General features: G+C 52.4%; 1 protein-coding gene and 1 long non-coding RNA gene across 25 annotated transcripts in view; one reads left to right on the top strand and one right to left on the bottom strand.

Annotated features, from left to right (window-relative positions):
* Positions 1 to 893: 893 nt before the first annotated feature.
* The window catches only part of Bcas3 (BCAS3, microtubule associated cell migration factor), a 459006-nt gene continuing 444390 nt past the window's right edge, over positions 894 to 15509 (bottom strand). For 6 of the 24 annotated variants that reach the window (XM_087573462.1, XM_087573463.1, XM_087573461.1 and 3 more), the window contains one exon: positions 894 to 1732. In XM_087573462.1, the coding sequence (XP_087429588.1) occupies positions 1584 to 1732 (149 nt within the window). In that variant the 3' untranslated portion in view covers positions 894 to 1583. Of the gene's footprint in view, positions 1733 to 4757; positions 5092 to 12798; positions 12865 to 15509 lie in introns of all 24 variants that reach the window. The other 18 variants (XM_087573456.1, XM_087573450.1, XM_087573454.1 and 15 more) reach the window with 4 other exon arrangements.
* The window catches only part of LOC148003021 (uncharacterized), a 6737-nt gene continuing 1989 nt past the window's right edge, over positions 10762 to 15509 (top strand). Inside the window, exon 1 of the long non-coding RNA XR_015631898.1 lies at positions 10762 to 11009. This is a non-coding gene — a long non-coding RNA (uncharacterized LOC148003021). The remainder of the gene's footprint in view (positions 11010 to 15509) is intronic.

Raw genomic sequence — 15509 nt, 5'->3', positions numbered from 1 at the left:
TCTCTTCAGGTACTGGGGGTTGGATGTGGGCTATGGAGAGGACAGGGGCCCAGACGCTGGCCCAGCTCTGAGCAGACAACGGTTGTTGGGTGGGAAGACTGCTTGTCTGGGAACTTAACCCTTCCATTAAAAACCCCACCTTAAGGCACACTTGGCTCAGCCTGTCTCCCTCAGTCCTTGTATAACTTCTCTGGGGTCTCTGGGAGGTGCGGGTGAAGGAGGAGGGGCCAGAACCGCATTAGCCTCTTCCCTGAGCACCATGCTTTTCTGTTATCAGCTGTCTCTGTCACCTCTCAGCTCCACAAGAGGAGGGAGGGGAGAAAAGCAAGAATTTAGGCACATGGTGACATATTCCTCAAGTGTCAGCCCTCGAGGGATGATGCCAGCACAGGAGGTAGCGAGATCAGGAGTTCAGGGTTATCCTTGGCTACATAGTGAGTTAAGAGGTTAGCCTGAACTACCCGAAACCCAGTCTCAGAAGCAGAACCAAACCAAACCCAAGAAATGCTATCAGAGGTGTTCCAACTTTCAGAAGTTACTCAACTTTAGTCAATAGGCTCTCTGTCTTCTGAGCATGAGAGGCTCCCAAGACAGGGCCACAGGCAAGGTCAAGCTCCCTTCACATAGCAGGGTCAGGACTTAAAAGGAGTTTCAAGCTTGGCCCCTCCAGAAGTCAGAGGCTCTGGTAACAAGCAAGAATCTTAGAGATTTGACTTCAGTGAAGTAACACCTAAATTCCAGTGGGAAGATTTCCCTCCCTTTTCTTCCCAAGACGGATTCCTCCGACACTTGTATATAATGGAGGTGTGGGTGTTGGGAGCGGGTGCCCACGGTCAGACCTACAGGACTTTGCTCAGTGTTTGGATAGGACCCTGACCCGAGCAACTCAGGAATGAACACCAATTGCAGCAAGATTTATTGGACAAGACGTGCACTTCTGACACGGCCTCAGTAACTTCAGTTTCCTTCACTGAACAGCACAGGACCAGGGTACAAGGGTTTAAAGATAAGACAGACAAATCTCCCCATGAGCCAACAGGGAAGCAGGGGCAAGGGGAGGTCTTTCCTTTTTCCCTATCACTCTAGGCCTCAGTTAACCCCTTTTTTAGAAAGAACTGATACCTGGGGGCAGTGTGCATCACAGCCTCAACTGGGCTAGGGCTGATGTCCACCAAAATGCCTGGCTGGACCTTTCAACTCTTCCCTACCCAAGGCCCTAAGATCTGGCCACTGTTCCAGTCCCCTGTGGGTAGTTAGAAAATACAAAAGCGGATCCAATGCAGGACATTATGTGCAAAGAGAGAAGGGACTGAGTTCTGCAGTCTCTTCAGGCCACAGCCCCCACTGACAGGAGTGGGAGAAGTCAGGGTGTACTGAGGTGTTCCGAAGGTGTCTTCAGTCCAGTTAGGGATGAGCGGCTGCTGTCACTAAGCTCCGGGAAGGTGGGGTTGAGGAGACTGAAAAGGGTGGGACCAGAGGTTTATGGGGGTGGGGGTGTAGGGAGATAGGGGCATTTCTCTCCACCCCTGTCAGTCCCTCTAGGGGGTGAGCAGGCCAGCCAGTCAGAAGCAGGTGGCTGGTGTCTATGGGAAGCCAGTGGGGAAGAGGCTGAGCGGCTGGCTCTCGTTGGTCGGGAGCGGAGATCGGTAGCCATCAAAGTTTCTTGGGATGCTGCCACTGGTGGAGCCTGAGCTGTTACTCAGAGTCTCGATGCTTCCCTCTCGCTGAAGTTCTGCAAAACAGAGGAGAGGGCCAGGTTTGGTCAGAGTCGGCTGGAGATGGGGGCACACCCTGGACTTGGCAGCTCACCATGAGGCCCCATTGTGGGTCCATTCATACTCTTTCGTAGGAGGCTCATCCCCTATCTGCTCTCCATATGTACCAAGTGGCAGCTCAGGTCACACGAGGGTTCAGTCAGGGGAGAAGAAGCCTTCAGGCCAGAAGCACAATGCCCTGTGTGATGGCACTGCTTCTCATGGGGTGCAGGCTAGCACCTGCTCACACACTCCACCGTAGCATTCTGCCTCAATTCCTTAGTGCGTGCTCTCTAGGATCAGTAGGTGGGCAGAAGCCAGGACAGAGGGGAGACACAGCCTGCCTGCCTCGTCTGTCCTAATGCTCTTGCAGCTGACATCCCTGGAGTCCTCCCAGCTCACCTCCACAGCACCCTTACTCTCACCACAAATCCTACCTGCTAGCTAGGTTGAGCTCGTGCCTTGTAGAATGTGTATGGCTTCCCCGTGTAATGGGATCCTGTGTCTGTGGGAGCCTATTCCACTGAAGAGAGGGTCCCCTACTTGCCTCAATATTTCCCCTTAGCCCCACCCCACCCCAGTCAACTTTCCTGGGGACACAGAGAATGAATATGCTGAGTTGATCTGTAGAGTAACAAGGCCTGCTGCCCTGGTCCCTGTGCCTCCACACCGCTATTTTAGATATGACAGAAAGACCTGTTTAGCTATGATAGCCTTAACTGACTCGTCAGCTCTTCAACCAACTGGGGCAGGCAGAGGGCTGGGAATAGGAGTCCCTGCTTGCTGGATCCCTTCACTGGTTTTCTAAGGGGGGGGGGTCAATTCCTGTTCCCTCTTTGCTTTTAGCTGTTAGCTCTAAGAAGTGGGCAAGCACATGCACAGACCACTTCTGGCATCTTCTCCAAACTCAGATGTGCCCTATGGCTTAGTTTCTTCCTCTGCGGTCTGCCTGTCTGTGTTTTATAGGCTTTTCTTGCCTATCTCGGGAACATAGGACCTTAAAGAAGTTACTCGAAACATCAAGGTACATCCAGCAATACACTCATCTGGCCTGGCTCTGAGCTCAGTCTCCAGCTCCAGGCCCCTGCTGCCAAACACATGCGGCACAGCTGGCTTTGGTTAGGGAGTGAGGGTCATGGCCTCCACCAGGCTGGCCGGGCATCGCCAGCCAGCGACTCCCACCTCTGGTGGCCACACTATAGCCCAAGCTGGGCTGCCCAGCAGCAGCAGCAGCAGCAGCAGCAGCAGCAGCAGCAGCAGTGGCGGTGGTGGCGGCAGCCACGGAGTGGGGTAGGAAATGTCAGTCACATCTGGGCTGAGCCAGGCTAGATGAGCACACAGTACTATATACAGACTCTCAACAGCAGGTTGAGTGGTGTGAGGAGGAGAAGGACCATGGATACAGACTGAGGGACTGGCTGTGGGGCCTGAACCCCAAGAGACACTGGCTTCCTGCAGGGCCTTGGCCCTGGGAAAGCCATGGATAACTGTGTGTGGACAGAACGATGAGGCAGGCGGCTGCTCAGATCTTTTCCTCCAGCTTGGTTTCAGGTCCACCGTCATCTGCAGACAGGATCATTGTTCCACTTGAGGGAAAGGGCTAGAGAGCAAAGGGAGGCCCTGAGCATCAGTGAGCAGAACGGGCTTCTCAGGAGGAACCTCCAAGAGAGTCCCTTTTCTCTCCTCCTTTTCCCACAAGCAAGCCCAGGAATGTCCCAGAGACCCAAGGACCGGAGTGGCTTTCAGAGGCCATGCCCTCCCTCGCAGCCATCCTAGCACTAGGGGGCGCTGACAGCAGGCTAGAAGGGCAGGAGAGGAGCAGGCAGTAGCAAGAAAAGCAGGGCCTCCTGAGGGATACAGATGGGATGGATCCAGGCCCAAGGAAGACCGCCCAAGGTAAAGGAGCAGGAGAGGCTGTCAGGAAGGGAGAGGGGCTCCTTTGCTGAGCAGAGGTAGAGCCCACAGTTTTGATACAAAATGCAACATGTCCACACTGCCAAGGACGCTAAGGAATCCACAGCCCAGGCCCAAGCTCCGCACCCCATGTTCCTCTGCATAGGCCCCAGCAATATCCCCAGCCATCTTGGTGACCCCGCCACATGAGTCTGAGTGGACGCACCCCACCCATCAGGTGACAGTTGCCAAGGCCCATGCTTGCTCTTTGTGCTTAGGTCTGAGAGAGATGGGGTGGGACAGGATTGTTCAGTGCCCCCACATCTCAGGATACCTGAGATTTTGCTGTCTCCTTCAAACATTGCTCTGGTTAGTCTGAACTGGCTACTGGGTCCCAACATCTCCATATTCTCACTCAGAGCCAGGACACCACAAACCTCCTCTTGTTATTCCTCTAATGACATTCATTCACTCCTTATGGTCCCCAGGTATAAATTCCCTGGCATCACCGAACTGCTGATCACAGCCTGCCACCCTGTCTGGCCTCACTGGTGTTTCCTGTTTGAATGAGGAGCTTGCTATGGACAGCTTTTGGCCACTGGGCCCCAACCTGCCTGCTTATCTGCCTGAGCTTTCCGTGAGTGTCCGCTCTTCTGCGAACCCTGGGGTCCACTGCAGAACCCCTCATTTTGACTCCTAGTTACGCTCCTTAGATGCTTCCAAGTCCATTATCCCTCAGGAGACAGGCCCTGGTGGGGACGTGTGCCTCATCTCTGCTTTTTCAGTCACAATCCCCAGGCTTAAAAAGTAGCTTGCCCTGAAAAATAATTTGGAATGAATGAATGAATGATGTAGTGGGAGACAAGGGACCTTTCTCCAGCATGAACTAGTCAGTGAGAGGACCAGGGGCTTGGCTGGTCCTGGGACTGTCTGTTTAGTGCTTTACTACATGACTCCTATCAAACTCAATCTTTTTCTGTTCCTCCAAAGACACAAGAGTGAAAGTGTGGGGGACGTGAACATGGAGGAGGGGTGGATGCACATGGGACCCCATCTTTGAGTCACCCCCCAGCCCTGGAGCAAGCGGCGAGTGGAACCACGTGGCCTTACCTTCCTCCATCGCGAACGCACGCTTTGTTACTGTTGGGCTGTTCACGCACGCTGGGCTGTTGGCATTGTTTTTTTTTTCCTTTTTTTTTCCCTTTTGAAAAGAAAAGCATTGAGGAATCTTTTTCTTTTTTTTCTTTGAGAGATATGGACAACGATCCAGAAGTACACGGATCTCCACAAGCAGGAGAAGGTGGAGGGGGGTGCAGGAGTGACACACGGGCAAAGGGTGGTCTTGCAGCGACGCTCTGCTGTCCAGGACACTGACATGCATGAGAGGCATCGGGACACTGACCGGTCATGGAGGGGCAGGCCCAGAGGTAGAAGTGTGGCGAATCTTTCAGTATGGGAGTAGGGAAGAGGAGTCACACAGTAAGCATAAAACAACAGTGTCTAGAGGGGGACACACAGGGACCTATGGCCCATGCAGTGACAGACGGGACCCCATGCAGGTGGATGGCTGGGAGAGGAAGAGGAAGAGGAAGGAGGCAGGCTGATGAGTTTTCTGAGGGAACCCAGGGCATTTTAAAGTGGTAGCCTGATTTGGTTCAACTTTGCCCCACACCCCACCTTCCCCACCATCCCTAATTCTCAGTAGTTTTACTGTAGTAAAACAGATTCCAGATGAAGCCTAGTAGAACAAGCTAGGGCCAGTCAACCAGGGAGGTTCTCCCAGCAACATGGAGTCTGGCCCGTGGGGCAGTTGCTTTAAGAAAGCTTGTTCTCCTACACCCACCTCCCAACCCTCCCCACAACAGGGCAGCACATAAGGAGGAACCTCAAGCAAGTACTCAGACTCAGGTTGTGCCCTCATATTCTCCAGGGCCTTGGTGACCCTGGAAGGCAGACAGCAACACCAAGGACAAAGAGGAAGCCACAGACCCTGGGCTCACCTGAGGGAGAACTGGTCGGAGGGCAGGCCTACTACCACCCATGTCCCCCACTCCATACTGGTCTTACTAGACGACAGGTATGTCACCATAGCTGATCCCTAGTGGCACAGGCTAGGATGAGTAGGCCACAGGGGACAGGAGAGGACAGCAGGGCCAGCAATGAGAAGGGTGAGACCTCCGCTTTCATGAAGTAAGCCTGAAGCAGAGGAGGCTTTGTCTGCATGTTACCCCCATTCCACACTGGGCCTGTCAAACTCCTAAGGCATATGAGGGAACAAAGAGAGGTGGCGAGCCTCTCAGGACGACTCTGGTTACTTGGGAACATGTGGGAGGAACAAGAAGAAGAGCCAGAGTCCATCTATGAGGAGATAGGCACGGCGGCCCCTGTTCCCCATCCTACAGTGGGGACAGCTCCTTGGTCAAGCATGAGTTGCCGTGCATAGCTCTTGGGAGCTCTGGGTGGGAGTGGGTGTCCGGTGGTGATGGCATGACTTCATGGATCAACTACTGTATTAAGCATGAGGTCTGGTTCTCCATTCTCTGGGGAAGGGAGACACTGAGGACACCAGGCCTTAAGTGAGACCTGGGACCGCTGTGGAGGCCTTAGAAGGTTCAGCAGAAGGTCAAAGTGAATTCTGCTTTGGACTGAGTAGTTTCAGGTCTGTCTAGTCTGAGACCATCAGAGGGTTCCAGGGCAGTACAACACTGTGGAGATCCCAAGTTTCCAGAAGGACCCCCAGGGACCTGCCAAGGTAATGCTATGTGTGTTTGGAAGAGGGTACCTGGGGCCCAGGCTCAGTTTTGGGACAGCCCTGGGACTTCTGCCACCACTAATACGTTACTTCTACAGCCTGCCCCAGCCAACCTTGCTGTGTGCATGAGTGCCACGATGCTGCTCATTAAAGGGATTAGCAGAGCATTTTATTAGGTCCTGGCTGTAGCAGCATATCCTACTCCTAAACTAACCACCCATGCAGCTCAGTAGGCCTAGGATTAGACCTGGTGGGAGGAGGAGTCTGCCCCTGCTGAGGCGCTGGCCACTTCCTGTGGTGAAGGGGGGTGGGTGGGTAAGCTTTCCCTAACTGTTTGACTCAGAATTTCAGCCTGAGAAGACCAGTAGGTAGGCTGATCAACTCAGGATGGGGCAAGCAGTCTAGGCAAGCTGCTAAGAGCACAGGCTCTGGCCACCTGCTTCCTGGGTGACTTTGGGCAGGTGCCTTGGGTTCCTGAGCACGAGGATAACAATGTCTGTTTCATAGCCTAGCTGTAGGAATGAAATTAAATAATGCATGGGGAGCCCATCACGAAGTGCTTAAAGCTTCCAGTCAGCAAATGTGAGCTACTATTATTGTTGCAATCGAATTAGTCACTGTGATTATCCCCAGGACTTCAGGGGCCCTCTCCAGCCTCCTCCCCAGCAGGTGGCCCTGCCACCCAGGCCCCTACCAGCTCTGCCTCCATTGGAGCTTGGGCAAAGATTGCTTCTTTTTAATCAAGAAATGGCCCAGGGAGGCGGAAGGCAGATACATGCTCCCAGCTTTTCATTTCTTCCTTCCCTCTCACAGATGGAGAGTAAATCCCCAACCCTGCTGACAGGCATTGATTTCTCTCCTGCATCTCCCTCCTAGTCCTTCTTGCTTGGGGTGGGCTTGGTGGGAGCGCAGGGCAGTGAATGGATAGAGAAGCCAGACAAATGCTCTAGCTTGCCCAGTGCCTGACATAGGGAAGATCTGTAAAAAATAAAACCGCTTTCAGTTCCTTTCTGCTTGAGGATTCTTGGGTGGAGAGACAGGTATGTGTTGAGTTGGGATATTGGGGAGGGGGGTACTCTCAATAAGAAGTCAGAGTGACCAGCATTTTCCCTTGATGGGATAAATAATGAGAAGACCAGATGACCACAGGACAGTTAAATGTTCAGCAAATTGGTTCAGATGGGGTCTGTCCCAAGCAAGTCATTTTGTTAGCAAGAAGCTTGTACACTGGGGCTTGAACTAACTGGGCAAGACAGTACAGAGAGGGGGAGGGAGTCAGAGGGAAGGGAATCAGAAAGAAACAGACACACACACACACACAGAAGCAAAGACAGAGAGACAAAGACAGACGATACAGGGGTAGAGGACAGGCCTGAGTGCTTCCTGGGGCTGAGACCTGGGCAGCTGGGCCGGATGTCACCTGGGAGATGGCTGGACCTGGCAGACATGGTGAGAGGTTGTTTGTCTTATTCAGGTCAGGGCCTGTATGAGCCATTCCCTGAGTGTGGCTGAGGAGGCTTGTTCAGTGGGGACATAGATGGTGTTGGCTGAGATTGCTGAGACTGTGACGATCATCAGAGACCACGCTCTGGGCTGGAGCCAGCCTCAGCCCCCAGGGCCCTTCCTTAGGAGAGTAAAAGTGCAGTTAAAGAAAGCAGCCTGAGTGGGGGTGGTGCCGCTTTCTTTTGCATTTAGTACCTCCCAGCTCAAAGGCTGGCTGCCAGGCTCCTCTACACCTTCCCTAAGATGCCGGCAGTCAAAGGGCTTTCTGTCCTGGGAAGGTCTGGACGCTAGCAGAGACAGAGACTGGAGTCCCCTCGCTCCTCCAGCAGGGTCTCTGGGACCTTGCCAGGGGCACCTTCTAGAAGCTGCAAGGCTAAGGCTGAAAAGGCTCCACCCATTCAGATCACAGGAATCCTGGTTTGGAGATGAAAAGCAGGGCTAGCTCTGGCCAGCTCTTATCTCTGGGGCTTAACACCTATGTCTGAACTCAGATCACTGGCTGGCTGACGCCAGTCTTCTCGTGTCTTATACTACACACACAGCCTGGTGCCCTGAGTGCTTTCAGAGTGCAGCCGCCTGGGGCAACAGAAGTCTCCTTCCTGGACAGGTCAGTCCTCCGGACTCCCATGACCACACTTGCCCTTCTCTCTGCTCAGCTTCTGTCCCCATTTAGATACACAAAGGGACACAGACCACCATGAGGGAATGAGGTTATTCTTCTAGGGCCTATCCTGTGCCCCCAGCTGCCAGTGGTGAAGGCAGATCTCAGGTGTTTTCAGCTCAGGGAGCCTTGGCCACAGGGCCATGCATGGTGACTAAGAGCCTCAGCCACCACTGAGACCCAGGCCTAGAAGAACTCAAATGCTTCTGCATATGTACTTAGGCCTTGCGAGTGGTGGTCAGTACCAGGAAGGGGCCATACTCAGGGAGACGGAGGGAGCAGCAGAGCTGGGCTTTACCTTCAGCCCAAACACCTAGCACAGAGCCCCTGGGAACTTGGTTCTCAACAACAGGCCAGGAACCAACACCACCGCATGGGGTCTGAGGAAGACCAGACAGCTGAAGCCCTCCCTGGTGGGCCTGTCTATGTGAGAGGGGCACATGGTGACAGGAGACATGGACATGGGAAATCAGAGGTAGAAGAATAAAAGCAGGAGCGTGAAGAGGAGGAGAGAAGCTTGGGAGAGAAGGGGTTCTCAGGAGCAGACCTCTTGGAGGGTCCTGTCCCATGGCCACATGGTCTCTAGCCTCTCTGCTAGAGCTGACTAAATGTGCTTGTGCATGCACACGTGTACCCTTGTGTGTGTGGGGGGAGGGCACTCAAGCTCTAGGCAGGGCTGATTACAGCATGGCCCCTCATCTCCTACAAGGCCCTTGAAGTGCTGAAGAGCAGCAGCAAGTTGGTGGGTGGGGTCTGCTCATGAGAACCGCTGGTCGATCTGGGGGCTGAAGCCCACCCACCCGGACAGTGAAAGTCTTGAACTATCAAGTATGGGCCATCAGTACCCCAGTCCCAGGAAATCCACACCATCAGAACCACCTCTAAGTCTTAGCTTCCAAGGGTAAGACAGAAGGACCAGCAACATGCTACATCACTCAATACTTGGTGACCCTCCCAGCACCCACTATATTAAAATAATGCTAAGTCTTGACCAAGGCCAAATCCATCCAGTCATGGAAATCTATGAAGGGACAGAAAAAGTGGAGCTGACCTAGCTCACACTTTCTCTCTGAGGTGTTTGGTGATTGGCTAAAACCAAGTTTTAGTTGGTCCTGACTGAGCTCCCTACAGAGAGCCATGAGATAAAAGAGGGTTATGAGAGGGACATCACTCTGCCCTTAGTACCATCAGAGAGTGCTCAATACCCTGGGCGCGTCATTTGTACCTGTAGACCATGAGGGGAGGGTGTGCTCTGGCGATGCATGGGCTATGGTTTTTAAGGCTGTCAGGGGATAGGGTGCTAGGGGCCTACATCAGAGAGTACCCCTTAGCTGCCTGGCAACTTCAGTGGGTTGAAGGATCTGGGGCAGACAGCTCATGGGGGAGCAGAAATGTTCTTTCTAGCAGTAGGTCCTGGTGCCGTTTAAGGCTGACTCAGAGTCGTGCAGCATGGCAGACATCTCTTTGGAGTTGGTGAATGCCAGACCCAGTGCTAGGCACGACCTCTTTATGCAGGCCCCAGAGAGGGGCTAGGAGAGTCTTATGAGCTGGGCACGTGTGTCCCATTCCACACAGACCTAGAGGACATAGGGCTGGAAAAGCTATCGTCTTAAGCTCCTAGTCAGGGCACTTCACAAGCTGGTCCCCAGCCTTCGGAGATAGCAGAGCCTGCAGACCACAGGAGAAATGCTATTGACCGGTGGGGGCTGGAGCCACATCTGGTTCTCATTCAAATGTCCAAGCATAATTAAATTCTCTACGATGCAGCGGAAGAGTTTCTAAGATGTGGCTTACCCCTTTTCCATGAGGACTAAGAAATCACAGTTCTTGTTCCACCAGAAGACTCACCCTCTTTCCTGCCACTGGCCTGCCCTAAACGGAGGGCAAAGGCCTACTCCACCCCCCCCACCCCCCTGTCTGTCTGTCTCTATTCTTCCTTCGTTCTCTGTCTTCCCTCCCTCTCTTCCTTCCTGTGGCACAGGCTCTCACTGTGTTAAAAAGGCTGGTCTTGAACTGCTGCATTTATGGGATTCTCTCGCCTTGGCCTCTTGAGTAGCTTGAACTACAGGTATGTGCTCTTATCTGCTCTCTAGAATGGACAGGCTGGGGCCAGCTTTAGTACATGATTCACACGGCCTTCCTGCTCCACCCCCATACCCACCTAAGAGGACTAAACCAGAGACCGAGACTAAGAAAGTGTCCACTGGGGCTGGTGGTGGGGGAAGTTGCTATCACCATTCCTCTTGAGAGGCTCTTTCCTAGGCCTGAGGAGGCAGACCCTCTAAGGCTAGCTTACTTCAGTGATGCTCATCTGGGACATCTGGGTGTCCTATAAGACTGTGCTAAGGGAATACTAATGACAGATATTGACTGAGAAGGGCAATTCTGGAGGGGCTGAACAAGAGACTCTCCCTATCCTGGTCCTGGCCCTGGAGCCCAGAGCAGGGTGAGTAAGCTACCTCATACACTTCCTACCCCTCACTCTGTCCCTCAGGACTACTACACGGTGAGTGGGTGCCTGCCCTTCCCCAGCTCTTTCTGCCCTCAGCAGGGAGGCATCCATCTGCAGATGAGGCAAAGGGTGGTGTCCTGAAAGGGAAGCCTAAGAGTGAAGAACAGCAGGGGCAGCAGAGTCTGCAGAAGACGGCCCTGCTCCCTTCCACAGCCTCAGGCAACTTCCTTTCCAGACTCCCACTCAGGACCTCCCCATAGCCAAACAGAAGGCTGCTGGGATGGCTATTTCCCCTGCCTCCTTTCCCACCCGAGCATCTTCAGTTTACGGCGTCTTTTTACTTGGGGATTTATGGCTTTCATGGTAATGGGTTCCATTCTATTTCCTCCATGCTGATATTCCGAATCATTATGGTGCGGGCTTTATGAGCGTTTCTTAATAAGTGGAGGTATTTTGTTTCCCCTTTGAAACAAACTGTCCTGTGAGTTAATGACTTGTGGGTACAACCCAGAGACAATCGGGAGTTGGGGAGAGGATATGGTCAGATCATGCAGAAATGTCTAGATTTAAAAACAAAGCTGTGTTGAGGTCCTTTAAAGTCTAAGTAGTCACAAGCAACTGGAACCACGAACAGGCACACATGGGTGGGTGGGACAGCACTCACCTGAAGGGCAGTCTACACAAACACAGGTAGGAACCTGTCCATCTCAGTGGGTTGTGAGAGTCAATTTAACTTTTTGGTGGCATTTAGGTTAGGGCCATTGTTTGCTAGCCTTTTCATTGGTGAATAAAGTTTTAAGGAAACTGACCCAATTCCCTGTCAGCTATGCTAAGTCTGACAAAAGGGATGTATCAGGATGAGGCCGCTGTGGCCTCTGTTAGGATCTCAAGCTGCACTGTAGGGTCTGTGCTCTGGTGCCATGGTGCACGGGGGTGGGGTGGGAGAGGAGGGTCTCACTTAACTGCCGTGGTGCCACCCTCCCTGACTGCAGCCCAGGTTGGGCTGACATGGCTCTCTCTCTGCCTTTGTGCTGGTCTCACAGACAGGCTGCTGGTGCCGGGCCCTATTCATTATTCAATTCAGCTGGCTCGGATGAGCTTTTCCATTTGCTCCTCCAGGAGGGATAACAAATCTAGAAATGCAATTCCACTTTGGTGTATTAAGATATTGATTTGCCTGTCGAGCAGAAGTGCATTTGTTCTGCCAGCCCTCGCGTGGCTAGGAAGGGGTTAACCAAATGTTTATCACAAGGCTGGCTTCAGAGTTGAAAGTAATGTGATCAGTAATGAATTTTGTGTTACATTAGGTTGTATAAATGGACAGACAAGCGCAGACAACAAGTGGCCAGGAGTCGGGGCTAATCTAATGATGTAAAAATAGAGACAGCACCAATTATACCAGGGGCCAGCTCCAGGCTCCTGCAGGGACTGCAAATGAATAGGTACAAATCAAATTACTCACTAATACGCACTACAAGAGGGGCAGTCAATGGTAAATGCATTAGAGCCCAGTGACCTCTCTGCTCTGCACAGCAGAGTCCCAAAATTTGACTTGCATCTTCAGAGTGGGGGGCAGGGAGTGGCACTCTCAAAGAAACTCTTGTTGGGTGAAAGATGGCTGCCACTACCATCCCAGCCCCCTGCAGAAGAGACCTCCTGTCCTAGCTGACCTCCAGTGCTTTCTGAAGCCTGAGCTCTGGGGGGAGGGAAGACACCCATGTGAGGGAAGTAAAAAGCAGTGGGACCAAGCCTTCTGTGTAGGCAAAGACAGGAAGTTACATACCCAAGCACTTCACAGCCATGTGTCTCTCGGGGGTGCTGTTTTTGACTGCTACGTCAAGGGCTGTGTCTGCATCGGAAATATAAAATAGTTCTTTAAAGAGCATCATACAAGGACCTTCTAAGAGTCCAACAAGAGCTGAGATCAAACTGAGTAGATATCAAATCCGGTTTGACCACTGATATTTGCAGGGGGGTACTCGGGGGTGTGTTCCAAGGTCCAGCACATCTAGATTTGTTATTAGCCAAAGCTAGCAATCTCCATCTCTTCCTTCCCCGGTCTCCAAGGATTGAGTTCCTCTATTTCTGCCTGTTGGTGGTGGGTAGGGAAGGATGGGCTCAGGCTTTGGGGTAGCTCCTTGAATTCCCTTCCATGGTTCTATGGATTTAGACCCCTGATGTCCAAAGCTGCTTGACAGCATGCTGGGCTGCTTTGGGAAGGCTGTGGAGACATGCGCAGAGCTAGCCTGATATCCCTAAAGTCAGTTCTTAGTGGCTTATGGATGAATAAACAAAGAAGCTCTCAGTCTTTTAAGGACCAGTTCAAGCTTCATGGAGGTGTGGCCTCAGAGGCTTGGTTCACAGTCCCCAGCCACCCTAAGGCCAACACCACACAGTCACACATCAAGTGGAGATGACATGTGGGTCCGGATAGTGGGGTCTGGAGACACAGGGGTGTGCCAATATAACAGGCATGGGGAGGTGAGGGTAGAGAATGGAAAAAGATACCCTGAATAAGTGAGGCAGCTGGAAGGCCAGCCTCCCCAAACTTGATTAAATGCAGAGGGGTGAACTGTAAGCTACTTAGCCACAATTAGAAGACATATGTAGGGATGGGGAAGGGAACAGCTATGAGAATGGCTGGAGGATTCAGTCAACAAACTTAAAATTGTCTCAGGCAGTGGGGCCTGCATGTTCCTGAGGCCAGGGGTCGTACAGGAAGATCAAGCAGCAACAAAATCAGCCAAGGCTGGAGACCCATCCTGCTGTCTTTGCTATGGGCAATCCAAAATGTCTCATATTTAATGCAACCAGGATCCATCTCTAACCTTCCTTTTCTGTGGGTTTACCTTTTCCTAGCCCATGGCTTCTTGCCCTCTGAGAAGCTGGGGCAGAAGAGAAGCTGGGCACCTAACCCTTGTGGTGATGCTTACCTTGCCGGGACCTTACACAAGGGCCGGTGATTGAAGGTGAAATCTGGCAGAGGAGGAGGTACCAAGAAGAATCCTCCCTTGGGTTAACCATTTACCCACTGTAATGGTCCAGGGAAGGCCCCTGGCAACTGTCCTGCAGCCCCCACCCTTTGCCCAAGCTTGCACATGCTCCACGGTTGCTTGACTTGGGGCAGCATGTGGAAAGGGTATGCCAGAGTCACCAAGGAGGACACACTGGCACTTCCTCTTTGTGGACAAGAATCAGCATGCTATGCCACAGGCAAGCAGGACACATGTGGAGAAAAACGCACAAGCCCTGGACTTCTGCTGCAGTTCTTCTCTGGGTACAGCTCCAGAGTGGGTAGAGGAGGGGGCAGAGAAAGCAACCTGGCTGGAGTCAGATCTAAGACTTGGCCTGGAACTAAGACGTATGTCTTCTAAGCATGATAATTACTCCCATGGCTCTGGCTGCCTTTCATTTACTTCTCAGAGGCCACAAAAACCCAATCAGTCATTCGACAAACATTAACTGAGGCTCAGCTTGGCGTTCATCCCAGGGCTGGATGCTGGGTAAAGAGAACCGGTGGTTAAAGGTAACAAAGATGAATCAGGTTAGGTCCAAGGAACAAGAATTGGGTCAAGATGCACTCATGGCTATGGATAAGGGAGGAGCTGAAGGACCCACAGAGCTAGGCCTTTCCTAAGTGCCAAGTAGAATGTCAGCCATGGCTTGTTAATGGAAGCCAGTAAGATCCTTGCCTAGGGCCAAGCATCCTAAATGCAGCAGGCTCAGGGACACACATGTGGGCAAGGAAATGACCATGCCAAGTGGGTGGCCTACTTCAGGGAGGACTGGCATGCTGGCAGGGTTGGAAGCTGATGTCACATGTGAACAAGAGGAGGTGGCAGGATCTGAAGTGGGACAGATAAGGCGGGTCAGGCAGGAGCAGAAGGCAGGAAAGGCCATAAGACATTGGGAAAAATGTGGCAAAAGCCTGGGTCAGGCTATGAAGTCAGCTGGCATTTTCTAAGTAGGGACATGACCTCAGCCTCCCTGGGGAACAGTTCTCTTCCTCTGTAGGAGCCCCTGTTTGGAATAAAAAGCAGGTCACATTCTGAGGAGGTGAGACTGGCAAGGTGGTCGGAACTAGACACTCCTATTTGAGAAATGTTTTCCTTGGAGACTGAACTCAGAACCCTGTGTGCTGTAGACCAGCACTCTATAGTGAGCTCATCCCTAGCCCCTTTAGTGCCTGCCTTAATTCCTTTAAAAAAGTTATTTCAAGTGTTTCCTCTCTTGCTTCAGAAGTCAGAAGCTGAAGGGAAGACTCTCAGAACCAGGCAGACCTTGATGAGAGGATACTGCCATAGCAGGTGGAGTCTCCAGCATAGGAGTCCTTAAGTCCGTCCCCCTGTTTAGAGTAAGGTTGGTACAGACTACTGTGTGCAGTGTCCAGGGTGTGCACATCATGAGGGGAAGCAAGTGCTCCCATATTTCCTGTTTTGCTCCTAATAGGAGATGAGAAAATTAGACCCAAGGGGGAAGGCCACGTGTGTTCTT

Source organism: Rattus norvegicus, chromosome 10 (genome assembly GCF_021556685.1).
Source record: "Rattus norvegicus strain SHRSP/BbbUtx chromosome 10, alternate assembly SHRSP_T2T, whole genome shotgun sequence".
In the NCBI taxonomy this organism is placed as follows: domain Eukaryota; kingdom Metazoa; phylum Chordata; class Mammalia; order Rodentia; family Muridae; genus Rattus; species Rattus norvegicus.
This window is presented reverse-complemented; position numbering and strand designations above follow the sequence as displayed.